Source organism: Sinohyriopsis cumingii, chromosome 15 (assembly GCF_028554795.1).
Source record: "Sinohyriopsis cumingii isolate HCF-2022 chromosome 15, ASM2855479v2, whole genome shotgun sequence".
NCBI lineage: Eukaryota > Metazoa > Mollusca > Bivalvia > Unionida > Unionidae > Sinohyriopsis > Sinohyriopsis cumingii.
In genome coordinates, this window is record NC_142975.1 from 107,987,401 (window position 1) to 108,012,693 (window position 25,293).

At 34.5% G+C, this 25,293-nt stretch overlaps 1 protein-coding gene across 4 annotated transcripts in view; it reads right to left on the reverse strand.

Annotated features, from left to right (window-relative positions):
* LOC149782442 (leucine-rich repeat-containing protein 71-like) overlaps positions 1-24,577 on the reverse strand; it is a 107,709-nt gene extending 83,132 nt beyond the window's left edge. Inside the window, exons 1-3 of one of the 4 annotated variants that reach the window (XM_089933847.1) lie at positions 24,481-24,577; positions 3,103-3,209; positions 1,089-1,295 (exon numbers count right to left, since the gene is read on the reverse strand). In XM_089933847.1, the coding sequence (XP_089789973.1) occupies positions 1,089-1,295; positions 3,103-3,209; positions 24,481-24,509 (343 nt within the window). In that variant the 5' untranslated portion in view covers positions 24,510-24,577. The remainder of the gene's footprint in view (positions 1-1,088; positions 1,296-3,102; positions 3,210-24,480) is intronic. The other 3 variants (XM_089933850.1, XM_089933848.1, XM_089933849.1) reach the window with 3 other exon arrangements.
* Between the last annotated feature and the right edge of the window lie 716 nt (positions 24,578-25,293).

The window sequence follows — 25,293 nt, forward strand, 5'->3', positions numbered from 1 at the left end:
GAGACTGGCCAATGACCCTGATGCTGAGAGTACAAATGTGTAGTATACAACACTCTTCCTAAGCAGTAAATGAGCTGCACCACACTTTAGTGCCTGTTCTCAACGTCTTCAGATATACATAAGATCAAAAGTAAGTCATCAAAATACATGGCACTGAATTGTTCTTGATTGTGCACTCTGACATCTTCAGTCTAAATCTACTAGGGAGTTATACAACAGACACCAAGAATTACAAAGACTAAACTTTGAACTTGGCCCTAAAAGATAATAACTGGATTGTGGTATGTAACACCATTTCTAGCACTGACAGATTTAAATTATCAAACCTCTTCATGTCATCTTCAACTGGCTAAAAGTAAAGCAGCAACTACAAAAGTGTACTGGAAAAATTGTAAAGCAAGTCCAGTATTTACTGCTTTTGCAACAAGTCTATTTCAAACCATGGCAATGAGTTTGGCATTTTGCCTCTATTACTGTATACTTATCCAAGAGAGATGATAAACTGCCTGATGTAGACACAGTTGTTCTCTGTCAATAAATCAAAATCTTATAAAATAACTCTACTGAAATACATTTCAATGCTTCTTTATTCTGACTATAACACAAACTCTAAGATGATCACATGAACGGACAATAAATCCTGCAAAAGTGATTTTTCATTTTGAAGGCAAATTAATCATTCTAATATTTATCCTGTCCACAGAGAATATAAAACCAACTTAAGGCAGCAAATTAGTTATATAATACTTAAAGTAAAATCAAATAGTTTTTAAAAAGATCCCAAACATATTAAACAGAACAATGTGAGATTAAAATAATAAACAGTAAAAGGCAAGAAGATGTACTTGGATCTAATAAGAATACAAATTTAGTGTGTAATTTCTAAAAGGAGAATGAGGATGATGACTGAAAAATTACACAGAAAAATTCTCAAATTCTCGAAGGATGATTACAGTTTAATCAAGGAAATATTTGATGATTCAAGCTCGATGCATATGAATTTGAAAACAAATGCAAAGGGTGCTACAGAAAGTGTCACTAGGAATTCATTCAGGTGCTGAGATTGTGCCACATAATGACTATTCTACCTCCATCCTCATTTAACTCGGGGTCAGGCTCTGGTTCAGGCTGGGGTTGTTTCCCCTTTCCACCACCCTTCTCTGGTTTAGTTTCAGGCTGTATGGACATACCTGGTGGCCGTGGTCGAAGCACAACAGGGGGTATAACTGCCATGTTATTACGCCGACACAGCTCAGTAAAGTCTGCCTGGAAATTACCTGTACAGATGTAGGGTTCTGCAAGACAATCAAATATGTGTACATTTTGGCAAAATAAATACACTTTTAATGTGAACTTACCTTTATTGAAAATCTGATAGAATTTTAAAAAGATGCAAAATCTATTTACGATAATATACAACTGAATTTAGATGAAAGCTTAAATGTCTAGATGCATCAGTTAAGACAGAACTGGAATATCAGTAAGTCTGCAATAATCTGAAATGAAGCCATAAAATAAGTTTACTTCTCCAAATTAACCTAACTGATCCAACTCAATTAAACCTAGCCGTCCTAAGATGTTATTAATTTATGAATTAAGAAGGAGAATAATAAAGTAAGTGGGGGAAAAAGAGTGGATAGCAATAAACACAGAGAATAAGAATGACAACTGCAAAGATGACCTAAGCACAAAATTTCATTACATGTATTAGAGTGAAGAATGTAATAAAAAGAAATGCCACATACTGTAGCATTTGTATTTACATATTCAAAATTACATCTGATTGCATTCAAATGTTTTGGTTTTACAGGCTTAGAATTAAACATAAATTTCCTTTTAGCAAGACGAATAGTAGATTTAGAAATTTACTAGTCATGCTGAATCTTTGTTAGTCTTTCCTCTCTAGCTGAATGGTGACAACATAAACATTACAAGACAACAGACTAATGAAATTATTAAAACTTTTAGTAAAACAGGAAATACACAAGCTTTGGGCTTGAAGACAACTGATAATTTTGAGCCAGAAAGAAAAAGCAAGTTTGTACAGAAACTGAAAAAAAAAAATAGTATGGTGAAAAATGTAATTCAAACAGAATGAAAATGGGGAATTTAAGTACACAGCAAAATGTGACCCAAACAGGAGTTTGGATTCAAATGAAGAATTACAGAGGCAAAATATTACCCTTAAGGGAGTGTGGATTCAAGTGAAGAAGCACACAGATAAGATGTAACCCAAAAGGGTGTTTCGGATACAAACGAAGAAGGACATAGGTAGATTGTGACCCACAATGGAGTTTGAGTTCAACTAAGAAGGGCAATGCCTTATATGTCATGATAAATAGTAAAAACAATGTCAAGTATATTTACTTGCCCTATTTTGAAGAAAAAGATCCAATATAAATCATCCTGGGAGAGTTTAAATTCAAGGGCATTCAGCAACAAATTGTACTGGGAGACAAATCAAATGATAAGAACAGTATGCATAATCCTAAAAATATTAGGGATCAGGGAAGTGTCCAGATGGACTAACCTGTCTATACTTTCACCAAAAGAATAATATTATAATTTAAAAATTATTGCTTTACAAATGTCTGTCATGTCAGAGAACTTCATTGGTGTAACTCACTACCATGCTTTCACATGCAAACAAGGTCAAAATAAAACAAAAGTTCAGATGGCATGCTGAAACACAAAAAATAATGACGAGTTGCAAGCAGACCTAATATTGCTCGCTTGTCTTACATGAATTAACACCTATTTCTTTAAGAACGAATATTTTGCACAGCAAAAACACAACCCTGTGTAAACTATAACCCTACTTTTATATGTCATCTTATCTATTTTACTATTATTGATACAAATTTGTTTCAAAGATAAAGACAAAATTACAGAACCTAAAGCTGGTAATTTTATCAGTGGCTGAACAACAAAAATAATGCTAGAAGTCTGCACCAATGTATCATTATGTCCATATTTTTCTCAGTTATCACTCCAATACCTTACATGTATATGCACAAGTTTCCCCAAACACACTCTAGCCTCACACCCTAACTGTGGATCCAAATTCCAAAAGTCATTGTGCAGAAGTAAGGGAATAATTACCCAATGCTTTATTTGGGTCTTCTTCATCCTGACTTGTGGCAGAGGCATTTTTTTCCTTGTTGCCACCCTTTTCTATTTTCTTCCCCATTTTGATCTTTGCAGCCAAACTGAAAAAGAAACAAGCAATACATGCTTATTAGATATCATACCTTAGTATACCGAGTTGCTGTAACATTCACACTTAGTGTCAAACATGCTGATTTATTAAAAAGCATGTAAAAGTTCCAAAAAGGTAATAAAGGAGCAGACATTCTGTAACTTGCACAGTATACAGAAATAGCGTTCTTCTCCTGCTTTCCAAAGTGGGCAAGACTTTAGGAGAATTTTACAATGTGTCATAGGAGGTCAACTGTCTTTCAATGGAATGTCATGGAAATGTTCTGAACAGGTGTAAACACAGCAACTGCTCAAAAATAAACAATTCAAGAGACAATGTTTCAGTTCTAAACATACAACTACCATCATGAACCAGGAAGTCCATGTGTCCAACATTACAAACCCTAAAACGTGTAGCCAGTTTTGTTCCATTAGCTAGACTTTATAATGGAGATACCACAGTAATGCAGACCAAAAAGTACCAAACAGATTTTAATGTCTGAATTACATCATTTTTTGAATAATAGTTAAAGTCATCCCAACCCGAAAAATTCACTTCATTACCCATAGTTGTATCTAACTAAACAAAAGCACAATATTGCTACAACCTGCATGAAAATTATTCTACCACATATTTAGAAAAAATGGCAGAGATTAAGTGATCCTGTCAATCTGGATTGGACATGTGCATCTGTTCATGAATAATGTCTTGCAACTTCTCCTGTATTGCTTAATTTAGAAAGCAGGTCATGGGGAGGGGGGAGGCAAGATTAATATGTATTAGACTACAGTATATTCTCCTTATAAACCAATGTTTTATTACCTAAAACTATGATCATTTCATAAGTACAACATAAAAAATTTAAAAAATTTAAATTTGACTTTAATCCCCTAACTTGTAAAAGCAGAACTTGCTTTGTTTTCCCAGTTCATAATCTTGTGACTGAACTGACTTCAATCCCTTAGTTTGTAAAGACAATGTTTTTTCTAGAGTCCCCTTGATAATGCGCACAACAGACATTTCTTCAGTTGTGGTAGTCCTTTAATGAGACTTCAAAGACAGTACGTGTATTATCAAAGTGTTATTAACACAAATCTGGGTCAGTTTGACTTCAGACCGTTCAAAGTTTGACAAGATGTTTAATTGTATATTACCTCTCAATGCCAAAACACCAAAAATCAAAGCAACAAAAAATCACATAAAATAGAATGATGGATGGAAACATGATTTTCAATGGATGGAATCAAGTTCAAAGGGACATAAATAAACATTCTGCTCTTCCTGTAAAACGGATTTTAAAATCTGCTATGGTGGCAAGAATGACATCACATGTCCTGCTTAACCCCATCTCATAAAAACTTTTTAACTGCAACAAAAAATATGTCATCAATGAAATCAATTTTTGTGGAACCTGCATCAAATGTGGATACAGTTACATGTATCAAGACACTATCTGCCAATATTACAGCTGGACATAATGTCTCATTTCTGACAGCTGATCACTTTTCAGATCTGCTCAAAACAATGTTCCCTGACTCAGGAAACCAAATGGACAAAAACTACTCACATGGTGTCTGTTTTAATCTTCATAAGAAATCAGAATCTTAATTGCAGAAGAAGAAGAAAAAGATGAAAAAGAAGCAGAATAGGAAGATGATTATGAATAATGTATTATATAAACTCATTGTCATGACTGATGACCTGCAGAACACAACCAGTGACCACGATTTTTATGCAAAATATACAATCTACACTACTATGAACAACTGCTATATAGGAACTGATATAAACACAACTGACCTTGATTTATAATCCTTTACAAACATGAACCTAAACCAGACTAAGGTATATGTTACTGATTGCCACCTTAATCTGTAATGCCTGGGATGAATGAGATCTTTGTCTTTTCATCAATACTACTAGCAATCAATAACCATTTGTAGAATTAGATTGTCATTATTAAAGTGTGTGTATTTGTGATTTGGATTTTCAATGTAGCTTTACAAAAAAATCAGTCATATCGCTACAATGTCTGCAATGTGGCAGTTTATAGTGATGTCTAGCATTGGGGCATCATGCTGCAGACATGCAGCATGATGTCCCACCCATTCACATTATCCTGACACCAGGCTGACCAGTCCTAACACTAACCTCTTAATGCTGAGCACCAAGCAAGGCAGCTGTTAGTACCATTTGTATAAGTCTTTGATATGACTTGGCCAGGAATTGAACCCATGACCTCCCGCATCCAAGGCGGATGCTCTAACCAACTAGGCCACTGGAGCGGTTCATTATTAAAGAGTGATGATAATGATAACAAAGCTGTCTGCAAAACAAATGTATCTGTAAATTGGGCTTATAGTTACAAACGGTGTGATGGCATAATGTATGCATGTTTGCCTCATGTGGAGTATCTTTACTGCTACTAAAACAACAGTAGACCCAGACCGTACCAATCTTGAGAAGTTATGACAGGCAATCAGCAATCAGGATCTACCCTGTGGCAGGAAATACTGTAAACTTCATGATTGTATAAACACTGTCACATTCCAGTGCATACACTGAAAGGACATTTTCCATTCTGAGGAAAACTTAGGCCGACTCTAGAGGAAACAGATGCAGTAACAGTAAGTAAATCATCTAATAAGTATTAAGATCAGCAACAATGAGGACTGTCACAATATAATCCAGGCAATTATCTCCTACAATATGCTAAAAATGCCTTTGTTACATAAAAGGAATCAATAAATGGTGACAAGCTACTGTGAAAGGATAGATTTGATGAGATGATATATATAATTTAATATAGAAAAATATAAATTTCTCTATTTGCATGCTAATATTTGGATTGATGAGAATCCTCCCTCTTCTGAGGTCAAAGCTCCTGACAAATCTTGGAAATTCAATGATCTGTCCTGACCTTGCCTGTCTTTTCTGTCACATATACAAACTGTAATAATTTACAAAGAATCACCTCAAACATGGTGATGACAACTACAAATCAAACATAATAATGAGGTACAGTATTCTGCACTGTGTTACTGATGCAGTTATCCACTCTGAGTCACATTGCCATCACATGTTCAGTAGCTGACTGACTCTCTGTTGTGATGGGAAGATGATTTTCCCCATCAAAATAGTTAAAATAATAATTTTTATTAGGACTTATTGATCAGAAAAAGAATTAGTGAAACATTTTTTTTCATGGTATGTATCATTGGGTCGATTCGTAATTGATAATAAAAGGAATTTTGAGAACATTTTCTGTCTATATGACTCTGTGTCAATTAATGTTAACAAGAATGCTGGCTCAGTCAAACCATTATGGCTGATTCAGCCCAAATTATGTACCTGGAAAATAATGAAAAATGTCATATTGTAAACAAATGTAAATGTTGCTCTTAAATCCAATGAAAAACTTAAGAATATTTAACATGGTCCGAATCAGCCAGCAATTTGGCCAAATAAGCCTGATTTGAATCAGCCATAGTTGGAATCAGCCTGTTTTACCATTAACAAATGTTGTACTCATAACATTACTGTGAGGTGCATTCTTTGGAACAATGTTAATTTATGACACTGCCACAAAATTAGGTTTCCATGAAAACAAGGACTGTGACAATACTAGTTCAAAAGTATCCAGTAAAGGAAATACTGTTGTGGACACTCTTATAGGCTTGGATACTGAGGCCACAGGGATTTGGGATATAACAGGAGGAGCTAAACGTGTATTCGGGTGGGTGCTCTGTGCTGTAAAAAATATTTTCACACATAGTCCTCCTCCCCATCCACTCCACAGGGGCTCGTTACAAAGAAAATCAAGGGATGGGGGTTCTAACTTGTAATAATATTATTACAGGTTAGAACCCCCATCCCTTGATTTTCTTTGTAACGAGCCCTTGTGATCCACTCCACTAAAAATCCTTTCCGTTAGAGCCCTAATCCCAATGTTTGAACCTGGATCCAGCTAGAGACATTATAAGTTATCATTTTAGTCAAAATGCAAGTCTATGGGCAACTATCATCAAATTATGATACCGTGAGTGTAAAATAACCCACTAAATATACCGTGTTTGGATGATATAAACTTCTTGCTTCCGAAGCAGATCGAGCCTTTTCACGAACACAACATAAGAAGCGGAAACATTACCGACACAAAAATAGTGTCTCCACCCGATCACATCAAGCCATAAAAAATAAACTTGCATATGGTTCTTTATCAAGGACTGTTAGAAACTATAAGAATCAGAACCCTAAACGGTGTTTTATTTATTGTATTAATATGCCAAATTCCATTAATATTTTATATCACTGCGCACGCAAGGTCTACTTACGTTTCTAGCAATCTTGATCGCCGTTACTCTTGACAACACGCAAACAGTCTTGATTTCAAGAAAAATACATCTACACGGCTGTTTTAGAGCTTTTCAGTGAACACCTCAGACGTGATACGTTTCAAACAACTTATCCTATTTTATTAATTATTACAAAAATATTTTGTAAACAAAAATGAGTTAGATGACATTACAAAATAATAGTTTTCATATCGCTTGCGTGAGGCTAAAAAATTTCTTTGCAAGAGTTATGTACCTTTCTCAGTAAAGAATAATAGTTGTTTCAGCATAATCGTGGTACTCACTCATAAACTTACCGATCTCTCATGAGAGTTATTTCTCATTTTAATCATACTTTGATTAGAATTAGTCTATAGTACAGTGTTTTTGTTTTATATTTTCATTTGTAGCTGCACTTTCCCCAAAATCAACCTAATTCTGGGACTAGAAATATACTAGTCTCGATTTAATCGAAGTGAAAGATAAAAGCAACAACAAAAACAAACAATATCTCAATAACAATTAAAGTTAACAGTAAAACAGTGCAATCTTAGTTAAAAAGGAAAATAAAGTAAAGACATGCACAACAACAAATATAAACATTTTTCTCTTCCGAGCCTCACAGAAATTCATTCAAGAGCTTCAGGAGTGGGGCCCCGAATGGCCGAGTGGTCTAAAGCGCTCACCTCTGTCTGCGTGGGTTCGAGTCTCCGATTCGGCCAATGTGGGTATGTGAGAAAGCGTGCCAGTAGCTTCTCGTGGGTCGATGGTTCTTTCCGGGATTTTCCCGGGTTCTTCCTCCGCCATTAATACTGGCCGCCATGTATAGCCTATCGTGTGCTGAAAAATGGCGTTAAACCCAACAACAACAACAACAGTTTCAAGAGTAGATTGAAAGTGAGCTTTATTTTTATTCCAATTTGCTGTACAAAATCGAAGTAGAACGGTGCAAATCTCCCCCATCAAAACAATATTGTTGTGGAAAAGAAGTATGACCCAAATGTAGCCGAGAAAATAACCTATTACAAAATTATCCACAAATCAATAACCTATGTAAAACTGATATCTAAGGCATACAATTATAACCAATCCGTATGCATGTGCAACTTAAAAAAAAAAACATAAGGCAATTCATCTGCACACGTTAGAAGATCGAAAAACAGAGCGATAAATTGCTTTCATGGTGTCAAATTCTAAGTACATAAACCTGTCTGTCAAATATCAAAAGCATAGAATACTCGCTTTTTGAGTAAGTGTGTTGACAAAGTTTGCATTAAATAGAAGAAAGTACTAAGGGCAAGAACTAGAAAAAAAAAATGAAAGTATGTACGTATAAACATGATTGAATAGATTTCATTTCCTATTATGCGGCTGCTCTGTGAGCTTACAAACAATGTTTACGTTATTCTAAAGCTTGCAAGTGATTAATATAAAGGCACTCAGAACGACATCTGCAACAAACAAAAAACTCTCCGTGCTCCTCGAGTAGTGAAGGAAAGCTAAATGATACCAAAACTGAGACAGATGCGGCACTCATTAAATGGTGTTGATAAATGATGTATATTTCTTGTTATTTTAAGATTCTTGTCAAGACACATACATGCATCCAAAAAACAAAATGACAACAATTGTTACGAAAGTGTGTTTGTGTGTGAGAGAGAGAGACAGACAGACAGACGAACAGACATACAGACAAAGATACAGAGACAGATGCAGATATAGATACAAGCAGACAGAGATAGTTTGTTTTCAATACTAGATGGCAATGGGGTCGATAAAATACAATATCATCAGTAAGATTTGGTAACATGGTGGACATTTTTGTTCAACAATAATTTTGAAGATTGTTATGTTTATATATTTCCTATTCAATGTTTTGTTATTTCAGCCGCTTCGCAGTTAGTTACTTGCGGGAAACTAGGGAGATAAGCTGTAATCAGAAGAACAGTTCTAGAGAAAAATGTAAACCGGTAAAGGAACGTTTTAAACATTCTCTTACCTCTGTATACAAATGTCTCCTCTACACTGATCAATCTATACAACAGTCAACTGGTTAAAACTAGATCAAACAGTCTCATACTCATATGCGAGAACAGCGCTAAAATATATGTAAATTTATAAGTCACAACGAAAAACCTCTAGTTTCTAGTTACATTGTAATCAACTTATGTGCATTGAGTAGAGCAGAAAACTGCGTACAATTGAATGTCATGAATAATTCTACTAATATATATATTGTTATGGATTTAATAGTTTCCATATATGACAAATACATATTAAATGGGGTTAGCATAAAAGAATATATATGTATTAAGAGATAACAACTACGAGTTTGGATGATATAAAGATATGGTCAGAGTTAAAATCTGAAATCATTAATACTTTTAAAAAGATTGAAGAATTGCTGCAAAATTGCTTGGAATATGCATTTCGGTAGAAGATGGATATCATAATGGCTTCTTGCTAACGCCTAATGACAATTTGACGGAGGTAAGATATTATCTGGATTTTTTATATGCGTTTTAAACTAGAATACGTCGAAGATCTTGTTGAGCAAGACAAAAAAGTAAAGATGCGAAAAAGATGATAACTACGCTAATTTGAAGAATGGTAAACTGAACAATCAACCTACACATTACACAAGCAAGCCAGAAAAATATTTTCTTGCAAAATGGTTTACGTTAGTAACGTTAATGACAGTGGCAGACATTGTTTTCGTTGTTGAAAAATGCATTGATGGATGTAAATTCATTTCCACAATGACACATGTCTTTTCAAAATGCGCACAGGCTGAAAAAAGTGTTCTAAAAACACTAAATATGACACGACATACACAACGCCTTAAGAGAAATTTTCAAAGTAGAAAACCTTTAAAGATATAATATTATGAGGGGAAAGAGTTTTACAACCAAATGTTACACAGACAAAAAAATTATCGTAAAACAACAGAACAGAATTCTTCCGACTAGAATGTGGAACTTTCAGTTTGGTGCTTTACGGCACAGCAACGCAAGTAGGTTATTTACTCCCAAGGTAATAGGAGTGAAGTGCCTTACTCAAGGATACACAGAAGCTGCTAATTTAGGCTGTTCCGATAGTAAGATTAGAACGTGCACTCTTTCGGTCCGGCATGCTAACCACAGAGCCATTGGGGACCCAGAATGTGCAACTATTTCACTCACAACAAAATTAGAAAACAGGATGATGTTTTGCCAAAGTTAATTTATGGATAGAATAAAAATCGTCAGTTTTCAATAGCCATGACTATAGCTGAAGCGAGCAAGTAAGTTAGAAAACATATCAATAGACATGACTCCAGTTCATGCGAGGAAGTTGGAAAACATCAAATATACACATCAGTCTATTTGGTTATTTAACATCTGACACATTCAGCACACAGTGAAACTGTCAGAATTTCAGAATATACAATATTTACACAGAACTGACTTTTAAATTTACAGAAGAGATATTTAAAATCAGACAATTAATAATAGCCGATTCTTGAAGCTTAAAGGAAGAAGATATATATCGAATGAATATTTTGCAAACAGGAGTTATATCTTTGCAACAAAAGATGACATACGCGAAGTTGAAAAGATTTTAAAGGCCATAAGGTTGAGCTGATGATACTGTTATGTATATCTTTATTGTGTGTTTCATTTTTTGTCGTGATTACAGATTGTAATGACCACGTGTAAACAACATATTACAAGACTATTTTTTTGTCAGTGAGTATAGAATCCTTTTTTAGAGAATTAGCTGTAAATAGCGTGTTTATTTGGTCTCATATTCTACATAATGAACCTGTTTCCAGTTTGAGGTAATTTTCTGTTGGATGATTAGGGCACGTGGGATGTATTGCGACATAAATTTGTAATAGAGTCTTGAGAAAGTATATAAGCAGGAAGAAGAGAACAATTTATTCATTCATATTTCCTAGTATTGTTCTTGTTTTAATATCAGTCTTCAGCTGTATTTAATGCTGTGCATATATTTAATTTGAGAGGAATCATTTGTTTTGAGATTTCATTGGAATTGCAAAAAGCTCATTTTTGGACTAAAATATTATTTTGGGACTATTGTGAATTCATTCAAAGACATCATGGACACTGTCATTGTGATACATCAATATTCTTGTCATTTCAACACATTCAAGACCTGGACTTCATTCCGAATACTCTAGTTTTTATTTGTGATAGAACTTTTAGGAATGTTTTGGATTTAGTTTATAATACCGTAAGTTCCTCTTACATTTTCAATTAATAACTTAAATATTTAATTTATTTATTAAATTTTACCTAGAACTTGGTTTTGCTTCTTTCTGTTGCTTAGCTTCCATAGAGTCGTTACAATACCTTAATACAGTGTTAAATGCTTAATAATGTCTGCTATTCGTAAAGTTTTTGCACTTATTTTTTGTCCAAATTTGGTATATAAATTGTCAAACAAATGATCGCTGATATTATCCGATTCACCTCTGTTCATTATATTAATAGGTCTTGCTACGTTGTTAAATCATCTAAACTCAACATTCTCCCGCGCTTAGATGGGTTTCGTCATAATTCTGATAGATTTCGCTAAAATAAACCTCCAAGATTTTTAGTGCTAATTTCGTTTAAATTGTAATTTATAATCGCATTGTTTTCTTGTTTCAGTTGGTATTAAAGGAGTTTTTAATTGGTTTCTATTTTTTTAATGGGTAAATCAAGTATCGAAGTCTTCATCATTGATTTAGTTAAATATTAAAGCTTTCAATATATATTTCACATGTTATTACTTTAAGTACATTTATTTCAGTACTCACCATTATGAGTATTTAAATAAGAAAAAGCATCCGGCTGCCACCAAAGACATAATTCATCGTCCTTTCTTACAGTTGATTACTAGGGTTGGTGCTTTGGTTTCTCACGTCACATCGGCCAACTTTAATGAGTTCTAGAAGCAATTCGAATAGTAGACATAGTGCAACCGTCTCCAGAAATTTGATTATCACTCCGGTTTCATATGCCATATAATCAGAAGAAATATCAACTAGTTCCTTGGTACCGATTTGATGTCATACTACCTCGACTAAGGACCAAATAACCTATTCCACTTTCATACTTAAGCGAAAGAATTGGCTTGATGGTACTCGTGTGCCAAACTATCACGGATGCGAATTTCCTTATATACTGTTTTTGTACATGTTAAAGTTTCAGTGTTATGTTTTTTACTTAAATGCAAATTGTTGTCAGATATGGTCCAAAGCATACAAAAAATGTCTGAGACTCTTTATAACAAATGAGACACAGTTAACTACTATAACTTCTCTTTGTCTTTAGTTTTTATTTTAAATCTATTTTCCTTTAACTTAGGTTAGCAGCGTACCAGCTGTCAAACACATACTACTACAATGGACTTACTTGTAGCAGCACAGTAATATTCTGTTCTACCTTAACCATTCTCTATGTTTAGAAAAAGTTAAAGGTTCTTTTCCGTTCTAATCAATTCACTATATGACTGTACGGTTATAAACTATGTAGCGGAAAGAAACAAAACCAACAAGTTTTAAAACAATTAACAAGCAATTCAATTACCAGTTATATAATGAAAGTTTAAGGGGAACCTAAAGTATTATAAATTAAATCCAAAATAATCCTAAAGTGTTCTACACACAAGTCAAAGAATCAAATGTTTCGAATTAATTCAAGATAGTTGAATGTACTGGTCTACCAACAGTCCTAATATATCACAATGGCATTGTTGACAACTCCTTTTAATAATTTCACATCAGTCCTAAAGTACTATTTAAGTCCAATGAGCAGTAAATAGTCCAAATAAATGTTTCCTCTAAATAATACCGAACGCCACATTAATTACATCCGTAGAGTGATGTTACAACAAGAACATTGGAAATAAGAATACAAAAAAGGCATGAAATCAATTGCCCAGTTCTCTCCTTATATACAAGCATAAGGGGTAAAAATGCCGTTTGCCCCTACTCAGCAAGTGACATTTTGCAAATCTCCCACATTGTAAAAGAAACTACCTTACCTTACCCATCCAATGGAAAATAACTTAATTCTTCTAAGAACCCACCTAACCCCGCAAGACAACGAGTAATTACCACCACCACCACCCCCAACCAAAAAAACAAAACAAAAAACGTGTCATAGACATAATATCATACATTACAATGCTGTCTAGAGGTTAGTGGTTAGTGTGTTGGTTGTCTTAAATATGGAGGGTACTAGACATGTTATCGTGTTGATAAAATGATGTTTAAACCGGTGTAACAGGCATTAGTATACCCCCAGTCCGGAGTATACCTGGGGTTAAAGCGGCCTAGGCTAGATTATACCCACCCGGGTATATTATGGCCTGGGCCAATTTATACCCCTGGGGTATATTATGGCCTAGGCCAATTCATACCCCTCAGGCCAAATTATACCCCCATGATATCAATAGTGTTGAGCGATATACACAAGAATTACTTAATTTTTCAACATTTTATTGAGGATTCAGCTTTGTCAGGTAAGTTAAGTGACATGTTTCAGTCGTACTCGTAGTCTGTCAAGGAATATACATACAAGATAAGATTATATATATATATATATATATATATATATATATATATATATATATATATATATATATATATATATATGCATACTCTTCATGTCCAGAGACAGTGTTATTCATGTGGTACACTATCGTGGTAGTGTCAATGCACAACAATTTGAGCTTTTTGTGGAAAACTTGAAGAAGGAATCAAGAATCATGATACAATATATACCTCACATTCTTCCAGTCCAATTGTATTGATTAACTATTATATTTCCAACACTACCATCAGAATGTTCGAGTTTTTAAATCACAATGGTATTCTTATTTCTTTAAGCTGAAGCTAAAACATACCTCAATAAACTCAGAAAAGGCAGTGATGATTGTTGTTCATGTTTTCCTGCTACAAGTAAAGACCAGAACGATAAGTAAATATTAATTTAATATACAAGTGTTGCATATTCTGGTCTGAAGGGGTATGGTCTGGCCCAGGCTATTTTACACCCCCGGGCATAGTTTAGCCTAGGACACTTTATCTCCCGGAGTGTACTCTAGCCTGGGCCAAACTATACACGGGTTTAATCTGGGCAGGGATTAATTTGGCCTGCTACACCGGTTCTAACCATTTTATTGTTTTAGAAATGTATCAGTGTTTTACAGATGTTTTGGTATAAGGATATAAGGATGCGTACGCTCGAAATAATCGGGTTATTGTTGTAGAATTGTTACCCTCTTTACTACTGATGTTCACCACTGATGTAAAGAGTACAAAATACTCACGTGAGACCCATCCCTCGTCTACGGAAAAAGCAACATCGCAAACACAAAAACAAAAAAGAAAACAGCTGTTAGGCAATCACTACATAGATCCTAAACTATAAAAAAAAGTTTGAAGGAAGAATTTTGCTTGAAAACATTCAATAATATCATACATCGAACTATCTGGTTTGAAACAGAGTGTGAATACTACCTTTTAAACGAATCCATTGTATTTCCATTCAGATTATGGAAACACTACGAGAATACAAAAATAGTATTTGTTTCTTCCTCAGTCGATGTAAATGTACTTTCTTTCTGGTGAGGACAGCTATGAATTTCAACACATGAAACGGTAGACGGGTTACCTTCTTCAGTTCTTATTTTTGTGACCAATATAATATCAAACCATTGATATTCTTTTTACATCAACACGTTTGTAGACAATGCAAACAATAAATACTAACAATGTAATAAGCCTTTGTTATATGTCCGCACATTTTAAACAGAACTGATCATTAAGTACCGTCAAACCCATAATTATAGCAACTAACTCATTACAGGATATCAACTCATTACAAGATACTTTCATACAGTATTCACCGTGATTCACGTAATTGTTGGTAATGTTTTGTGCCTGTGTATTATCAACGCAAGTACAGGGAATCATTGTCAAACAAATTCTTTTATTTCTATGCGTCAAATTATGGAGTTGTCATTCTACATTCATTCGAATACTTAAATATTGCTGGGACACCAGTTCAAACAAAATATGAACCGTAATAGTAAACACGAATGTAATGTCGGCTCTTTGATTGATCTACCTATACTATCTTTCTGTCTATATGCCATCTATTCCGTCATCGTTTCAAACAACATGGAAGTCAGTGAAGCGAAACCTTGTAGACAGTCGACGTGCATAATTACATTACTGACTGTATCCAAATGGATAATTGTGTACTTGAACCATGTCCGTTCAATCAAACAGTAATTCAACCAAACAATCAACCAACAAACTAACAAACCAACCAATCAATCAATCGATCGGTCAATTGATCAATCAATTAATCGATCAGTCAAATAACCAATAACAATTACTTCCTTATTAAGGAAAGCTTATTTACAAATATGGAAAGAATAAAACAGGAAAAGAAAATTGCCAATTTACCTTGATAATTCACAGTAAACACTCCAGAAATACAATAATACCCATGAAACTTAAACAGACGAGGAAGGGATTATTTGGATATCAGAAATTGTTGTTGTGGGTTTAACGCCATTTTTCAGCACACGATAGGCTATGCATGGTGGCCAGTATTAATGGTAGAGGAAGAACCCGGAAAAACCCCGGGAAGAACCACCGACCCACGAGAAGCTACCGGCATGCTTTTTCACATATCCACATTTACCAAATCCTGGACTCGAACCCACGCAGACAGAGGTGAGGTATCAGAAATTAAAAATACGTTAAAATATACATAGTGGTACATAATCGTTGTACGTAAATCTGAAAGAAGTTTATCATTACAGTTCGGGTTCATTAATGAAGAAAACTTTCTTTGTTGTTGTTTTTTTGAAATGAAGTCTTATTGGTTCAAAAGTTGTGGTTCCAGCTGATCTGGAAAGTTTTGATTTTCACAAAACCTTTAGTCTTCGGGCTAGAGCATGCACTCGTGATCGTGATACAATAACGAGACTGGAATAAGTCGACTGAGAGTGATAAAGTTTTTTGGGTGTGGTGGGGTGGCGTTTTTAAAAGTAAAAATCCGATCAAGTTTCAAGGCCAGTTTTTTCACGTTTAGTTATTACGTTGGCTGAGATATATGTCTAACTCATGTCCGAACTTGTCATACACCTACCAGATAACAATTTGTTTAATTAATAACCATGATGTGACCAAATGCCGAAGTAGGTCGTATGCGGCTGACAAAACTTTTTACAGAAACAGTTCTGCTATAAACCTGGTTAATTTACGTTCTTAACTGATCTTCGCAAAGTAGTACAACATAGTAAGGCACATTTTTCCTTTAGGTGTCGAAACCGATATAAATCCTGACGTATATACTGATTGCGTCCCGTCATGCAGTCTCTTTCGTTTCAAATATAGTCATGTTGACCGATTGATTCCACTGAGCTTTGCTAGGGAAAATTGATTGATTAATGAAGTTCAACAGGAGATTTTTAATCTCACGTTTTTGAAGTAGATTCCAAATATCTGGAATAAAATATAACTGTTCAGACTGAGTGTTATCAAAATATATGTGAAGACGTATGATAAATATTTGCCTGGAGATGATCTTATTGGGCAGAATGCAGAATTTAACCAGGAGAAGTTTACGCCAATCAGTTTCGGTTGAGAATCCTAACAGTCCCATCACTGACTCGTATATAACTGAGCTCGTTTGTTCGGTGGGGGTGGAGGGAATCTTTCTTTGTTGTTATTATTATTATTATAAAGTGTTGCAACATGTTGAGCTCCAGTAGGTCGCCGTTTTGAACCTCGTTCCAGATTTTGCAGCCAAAAAGGTAACAATTTTTGCTTGCACAGTTTTTTTAAATGAGCTGCACAGCACCAACAACAAAGATATTGGTTGATAGTTATCAGTTTGGGCAAGGCATTTTCCCCCAATTGCCTTGGCACTAAATAACCTACTCGTGTTGCTGTAGCGTAAAGCACCAAACAAAACAAAACAAAACTTTCTCTCCATATTTTTATTCGCTTTGTCTTCCTTTTTGGTCGTCTACATTTTCTTGTCATCATATTACAAATTGTATATCAGTCTTTGGAATGTCATTCTTTTCTACACTGTTTGTAGCATTTAGCTCCTGTTAATCGTTGTATCGGACAATAGCCATTTTCGTAACCATGTCACTCGGAAACAAAAGAGATACGGTCACCACCAATAGTATAATTTTACAACCATAAATTTAGGAACTTCAAACCTTGGTGAACTGGTATGTTCTTCTGGCCATGATGGAGCAAATATTTATTCTTTTTCAACTGAGGTTATTTCTAGTCATGCTATTTGATATTTTGAAATGGTTGTAGATTAAAATAAGTTTGTTCAGGTGTAAGCTTTGGTATTTTATTTCCGCCCATCATCATCAGGAAAAGGTATTTTACATTTATTCAAGCAGTAGATTTTATTTTAAAAAATATTAAATCTGGAAATAAACATATTTTTATACTTATTTTACCAATTCTGGTACACTTTGTCTATTACATGTCAGGAGGAAGTCCCACAACCAAACGTTAACATCCATACAGCCCTTTTAATTATGTAAAATCTAATGTCAAACGTTTATATATATATATATATATATATATATATATATATATATATATATATATATATATATATATATATATATATAAAGGAGAGAAAATCACTATTGCTTCAATATCCAGAATTTGGTTTCAGTGTATTAAAATAGCTGTAAAACTGAGCTGTTGTACACCGATACGGTGTTGTTCTTGTAGGATTAGCAATAAAACTGAGCTGTTGTACACCGATACGATGTTGTTCTTGTGGGATTAATTATAAAACTGAGCTGTTATACACCGATACGCTGTTGTTCTTGTAGGATTAGCAATAAAACTGACCTGTAATACGCCGATACGGAGATTTTCATGTAGGATTAGCAATAAAACTGAGCTGTAATACGCTGATACGGTGTTGTTCTTGTAGGATTAGCAGTACAAATGAGCCGTAATACACCGATACGGTACTGTTCTTGTAGGATTGGCTGTAAAACTCAGCTGTTATGCGCCGATACGGTGTTGTTCTTGTAGAATTAGCAATAAAACTGAGCTGTAATACGCTGATACGGTGCTGTTCTTGTAGGATTAGCAATAAAACTGAGCTGTAATACGCTGATACGGTGCTGTTCTTGTAGGATTAGCAATAAAACTGAGCTGTAATACGCTGATACGGTGTTGTTCTTGTATGATTAGCAATACAAATGAGCTTTAATACACCGATACGGTACTGTTCTTGTAGGATTAGCTGTAAAACTGAGCTGTTATACACCGAAATGGCGCTATATTTCTAAGCTTTTTTATTTTGTTTTGTTTAAAATCTGAAGTAATTTATATAAAATTGCATCATAACCCTAAAATTTACTTTTATTGTCTGTATACACTGAGAATCTGCTTAAGTATTTTGCACAATTGCATGTAATTGTTTATGGATATCTCTCTCTCTCATTTTTATTTCAGCCATTGTAATACCATGTAATATCGTTTCTTTTACACAATTTTTGACTCTTTACCTAGTCAAGATATTTATAATGACAGCACCGAAGACAATAATCAATTTATCTTCAGGGTGTAGTAGGCATTAAAATTCATTATCTATATGGTCAGTACATACAAAATTTATGACGCTATCAATCTCGGGTATTCAGCCCTGTCATGTTTCAATCAGGATCTGTTCTGCTTTCCAAATCCCCATGGGCGATAGAAAAATGTAGGCACTGCTGATGACTTTGTAAATTCAAGCGATTAGTAGCAACAACTTGCACACGATTTTAAACAAATAGTCTGCAATAAAGTGATTTCAAGAATAATCTAACTATGATAGCACAATTTCTTACTAAAAGAAGCAAAACTGTCTCAGTCTGACAAATTATTTCAAAGTAAAGACGACATTATCACGTTACTGCTCCTCTGCTTGTACGGAAACTATCAATAGTTACAATTTAAATAAAATTTTTCGTTTGCTAAATTCGTCAGAATGCTTTAGATTATCTGAATTATGTTTGTTTTTTTCTTCAATTTTTTTAACTGTTTTCTATATGTATTTATTAGGGGAAGGGGGCTACAGGAAACGCAGAATTCTATCCAAAAACGTATGAAGTAAACATTTACAGCGTGATATAGTACAAATTGGTGTCTGATACTTAAATTGGGATATATAAACTATTTACAAACACTTTTTGCACGTTTGTCGGCGATACCGTTTCTTTTTGTCACCCAAAAGAATGTGCCAGACAAAATTTGTTTTGGTGGTACACGTCCTGAACAATTTTTATTATAGTATATCTTATTCGAACGTCGCTAATCAGATTCACAATTTCGCACAATTCTAAATTTTCGCAGAAACACTAAGTATCTACGTCCAGAACCAACATAATTTTGAATAAATTAATTCAAATTATCCTTAATATGCCCTCACACGTGTCTTCATAGCTGTATTATTTAGAATTTCCGCATTCACTGCTGCCATCTAGTGGAATCGTTCCTTTCAAAAAGTCTTTGGACCTCTTTTAAGACGGGACTTTTCTGAGAATTTGGCTTTAGTCACCCTTAACAAATTTTGTTACTTGAACGTTTCTAGTTGATTACAAATAAGAAAAAGTGTTTTATCGGAAAAGGAGACAAGTGCGAAAATGTTGGGATGGGGGGGATGGGGGAAGAATATTTAGTGCAAAATTTAAACTGAATCAAACAAGACATTTTTCTGAAATAAACGTTTTCGAGTCACTACAATAGATGGAAGCAGGTAATTTCACTGAAAATAATTAAAACTATCAAACATTTTCAGACACCAAATTTAAATTAACCTGTCTTAATTTGCAAAACTGGACTTGTGAAAAGGCTTGTCAGTAGCTTCCCGGGGGTCCGTGGTTTTCCCAGGGTTTTCCAGGTACTTACTCCACCAATTATACTGAGGGACATTTGTAGCCTATCATGTGTTTAAAAAATGGTGGTAAACCCACAAAAGAAACAAACATATTTTGCTTAGGAAATTCCTCCACGATGTGGCACGCAAAGGGCTTTTTTATATGCACTAGCGATGATTTCATGTTTGTATTTATTATTCTAAATAGTGACTCGTCATTATAATATATCAGTTCATGTTGCCTATCGCTCTCGAAAATGTATGGTTTAGAAAGGTTGGCATTATATAAATTAGCATTATACCAACACTAGATATCGAAAAAGTAAATATTGTAAACTGGTGACTAGGACGCCACGCCACTTTATAATGTCCCATCAGATGGATGGCAATAACCATATGTAAAGAACCGCAAATGTTACTAACCTCCATGACCAACAAATAACCCCTACGCCAAGTAACTCGACCTACATACAGGACATGAAACCGGGCCGTCTAACTGAAAATAATTAAATCTATCAAACATTTTTAGACACCAGACTTAAAATTAATGCATGTCTTCATGTGTTTTCCTCTGCATAAGGGGACTTTTTAGCAGCTTCACGTGGGTCGGTGGTTTTGAGAGTTTTCAGAGTTCTTCTTTCGTCCGCTAATGATAAGGTGACCGAAAACAATCACGAGGACGCTCAAGGGTGCAATAAGAGTCTGTTTGACGGAAATAAACGTATTTAAGAATTTGACACAAAATATTACTGTCTTAAACACTTCAGTTGCTTCAATGTTGTACCAATATAGTGTGCTTCACCCCTACTAGTAATAATAAACTTACAACACATTGTGCTATCCTATTGTCCTTCACCCCTACTAGTAATAATAAACTTACAACACATTGTGCTATCCTATTGTCCTTCACCCCTACTAGTAATAATAAACTTACAACACATTGTGCTATCCTATTGTCCTTCACCCCTACTAGTAATAATAAACTTAAAATACGTTGTGCCATCCTATTGTCCTTCACCCCTACTAGTAATAATAAACTTAAAATACGTTGTGCTATCCTATTGTCCTTCACCCCTACTAGTAATAATAAACTTAAAATACGTTGTGCCATCCTATTGTCCTTCACCCCTACTAGTAATAATAAACTTAAAATACGTTGTGCCATCCTATTGTCCTTCACCCCTACTAGTAATAATAAAAAAAAATACGTTGTGCTATCCTATTGTCCTTCACCCCTACTAGTAATAATAAACTTAAAATACGTTGTGCCATCCTATTGTCCTTCACCCCTACTAGTAATAATAAACTTAAAACACGTTGTGCCATCATATTGTGCTTCACCCCTACGAATAATAAAAAAAAAATAATATTGTCCCATCATTTGGTGCTTCACCGCCGCGAATAATAATACAAACTTAATAATGTTGAACCAGTCTATTATAATTCACCCCTACGAATAATAATACACTTATTAAGTGTACCATCGTATTGTGCTTCACCTCAACTAGTAATAATAAATTTAATACATGTGGTGCCATCGTTTGTGCTTCACCGCTGTGAGTAATAATAACCTTAATATTGATATGCCATCATGTTGTACTTTAAATAATAAAGCTAATAATGTGCCATCATACTGTGCTTCACCCTAATGAGTAATAATACACTTAATACGTCTGTGCCATCATATTGTGCTTTACCCCAACAAGAAATAATGAATTTAATAATGCTGTGTCATCATTTGTCCTTCACCCTAACGGGTAATAATAAAATTAATAATGTTGTGTCATCACATTGTGAGAATACTATTGGCATCATCAACATATTGAATACCATACTGATTGTCAGATTAGTTCTATAAGTAGTTCTTGTTTTGAAGTTTAGACCTATGTATGTATGTATGTATGTATGTATGTATGTATGTATGTATTGTTTAAAGGCACATCAGCACAATAGTGATTACATGGTGCCAACTTAAGGTACAATTCGAAAAATGTAATATAAACTGCACAAAAATGTTAAAATATAAACCCTCCAAATGAATTTGTATACGAAGTCCAAGATAATTTACAAAACGTACAGATGTTAACATTTTGTAAAATGTGTCAATAAAGATACCACGTGTTAAATACTTTACACAGATGGCCAAGCATTTAATTTTAAGAAATATCTCAAAGAAACCGAAATTATTTGTTGCAACAGATTGTCTGATGTAATTACATAGTCTACCACGATACCTTTTGCGGAGTAAAACCTATATATATATATATATATATATATATATATATATATATATATATATATATATATATATATATATATATATATATATATATATATATATATATATATATATATATATATATTCCAAGTAGATCACCAAATATTCTGCCATTAACGATTGTATGGTGGTTACCAACAAAGAGTTCCAAAATTGTTGTCCTCCATAACAAAATATACTGTCAACACATTTACTGTTACTGGGGCAGTAAAAGTCACAACAACATTGATGTCAATACGTAAGCCATCCTAGCTGAGGATCCCTGCAAGAAGTTTTTCAATCCTGACCAACTCATGCAGTATAAATTCAAACTTTAACGTAAATTGTTGCGAAAGTAATAACATCTCATATCATCTCCTAGAACAGAGTGTGGTCCACGAGGCCCGCAATAAAGCATGACCCACGAACTTTATATTTTGTCCATGTAGCCCACGGTGTTGAAGATGCTGGACCAACCTGTCCTAAAACAAATGTTTTGGATCCGACCGTCAGGAACCCTATTACTAGCATTGTAATGCCACTCACTGACTTACCTGGACTTATTATATCAGCATGGACAAAGGTATTTTCCAGTTACCTACACACTCCTTCACCCCCAACCTCCACTACCCAAAAACTAGAAGAAGAAAAAAAAACTAGTTCAAACTATTACATTCTACTACTAAGAGATGACGTTATGGTTTCTGCATTTTGCGTTTAACATTTCAAGATTTGGCACTGTTTATGTTAACGGCGAGAGTGGAAGAGGCGAGTGGAGCAAACCTGTGATAATGAATATGGTAGCAGCGTTCACAGGTAAGATGTAAATATCGGACAGCTTTCATTGATAATTATTAAAGCAGGATATTTGCACTATGATAGATTTACTTGTTCGAGCAGATATGTTCCATGAATTCGATGGACTCTGAGTTTCTGTGTTCTATTGCACCAGCTGAGCAATATCTGTACTATAGAGCATTCGAACACCCTCCTCTCCACCTCCTTCATGTACATTCTGTGACGAATTTATTCAGGTATACTAATATTAAGATGAAGTACTAAGAAAATATTAGCTGCAAAAAAAAAAAAAGAAAAAGCTCCTGACTGCCCCCCCCCCCTTTGCTTTGCTCTTAGGGGCAATTGTTCCCTCCCCAACCAACCCCTTAACTCGCGCCGCCACTGACTATATGACGGAAAAATGTAATTTTGGTAACCTAGTCTCTATTGCTGATTATATCTGCACCCCATTTGCAAAGAATAAACGTTCTGGTTGTTTGGACCACTCCGGTGGCCTAAGTGGTTAGAGCGTCCGCCGTTCGAACCCTGGCCGATTCATACCAAAGACTTATAAAAATGTTACTAGCAGCTGCCTAGTATTAAGAGGCTGGTGTTAGGACTGGTCGAACTGGTGTCAGTATAATGTGACTGGGTGGGACATGTCTGTGGAATGAGCTAGACATCACTATAAACTGCCATACTGCTGACATCGTAGCGATATGACTGAAATGTTATTAAATCTACGTAAAAATCTAAATCATACACATATACATACACGCCGTTTGTATAATTTATCCACGATTATGAAACTCCCGTTTTTAGGTGCCCATGTTTTAAAAAACCAATCAATGATTAGATAGAAAAGCATTGTCGTTATATTTTTATTCACAGTGATCATCATGTCGTGATAAAAAAAGTAGCTGAGTTTCCTTATTTTTAGCTATAAATGCCATTATGTTTGTCTAAATTAGTAAAAAGAAAGCAACTTACATTCTAAAAGAGCCTCTTGATTTCATCATGAATGCTGTCAGAAGTAACTCTTTTGTGAGGCAGTTTCTGAAACTCCCATTTAAGAAAAGCGTTTCATAGGCTGCTTGTAGACCTATATGCATTTTGTACAACGAGTCACGCTTGCGCACATCCGTCGATCATAAAATATTCAACATCGCAAGTAGGCGTATGTTTATATTTGGAATTAAGTCACGTACATGAGTGGATATAGTCATACTTTAATTATTAAGGTTTCGTTTACTTAAAAGCTGAAATGCATGGCAGAGAAAAACCACATGAAATGTGTCATGTTTTGTTCAGGAAATGCATGATGCAGGATCGATGGATTCTTAGCATGTCTGATGTTCGTAGACGTTTAATGTACTGACAGTGATTCTAAAGGCTACTATTATAAGTTGCCCGTCCATCAAACCTGTTTTCAAACACATTTTATCAATACTTTTAATTTTTTTAACTGTCAGTAATTAGCTGTTTTATAACATGAGATTCTGTTCAATCAGCTGTACCCAAACATCGTATCTCACATACTATTTGAAAACCGTATTTTGTGTTTAATATTTAAAACAAAAAAAAAAATCACAACTAATGTTTGCATGTATTTGGTATATAAAAAAAAAACTTAACCACCACTCATGTAAAAATTCCCATAATGCTCGGTTTGCTGCGTGCACGCATTTGATGGAGCACTTGGTAATGACTTTGAACCCTCGGAAACAATCTCATCCCACGTACAACGACAAAAGTTTTACGCATGACAACCCATCAATGATCACTATAGTATACGATCATTCT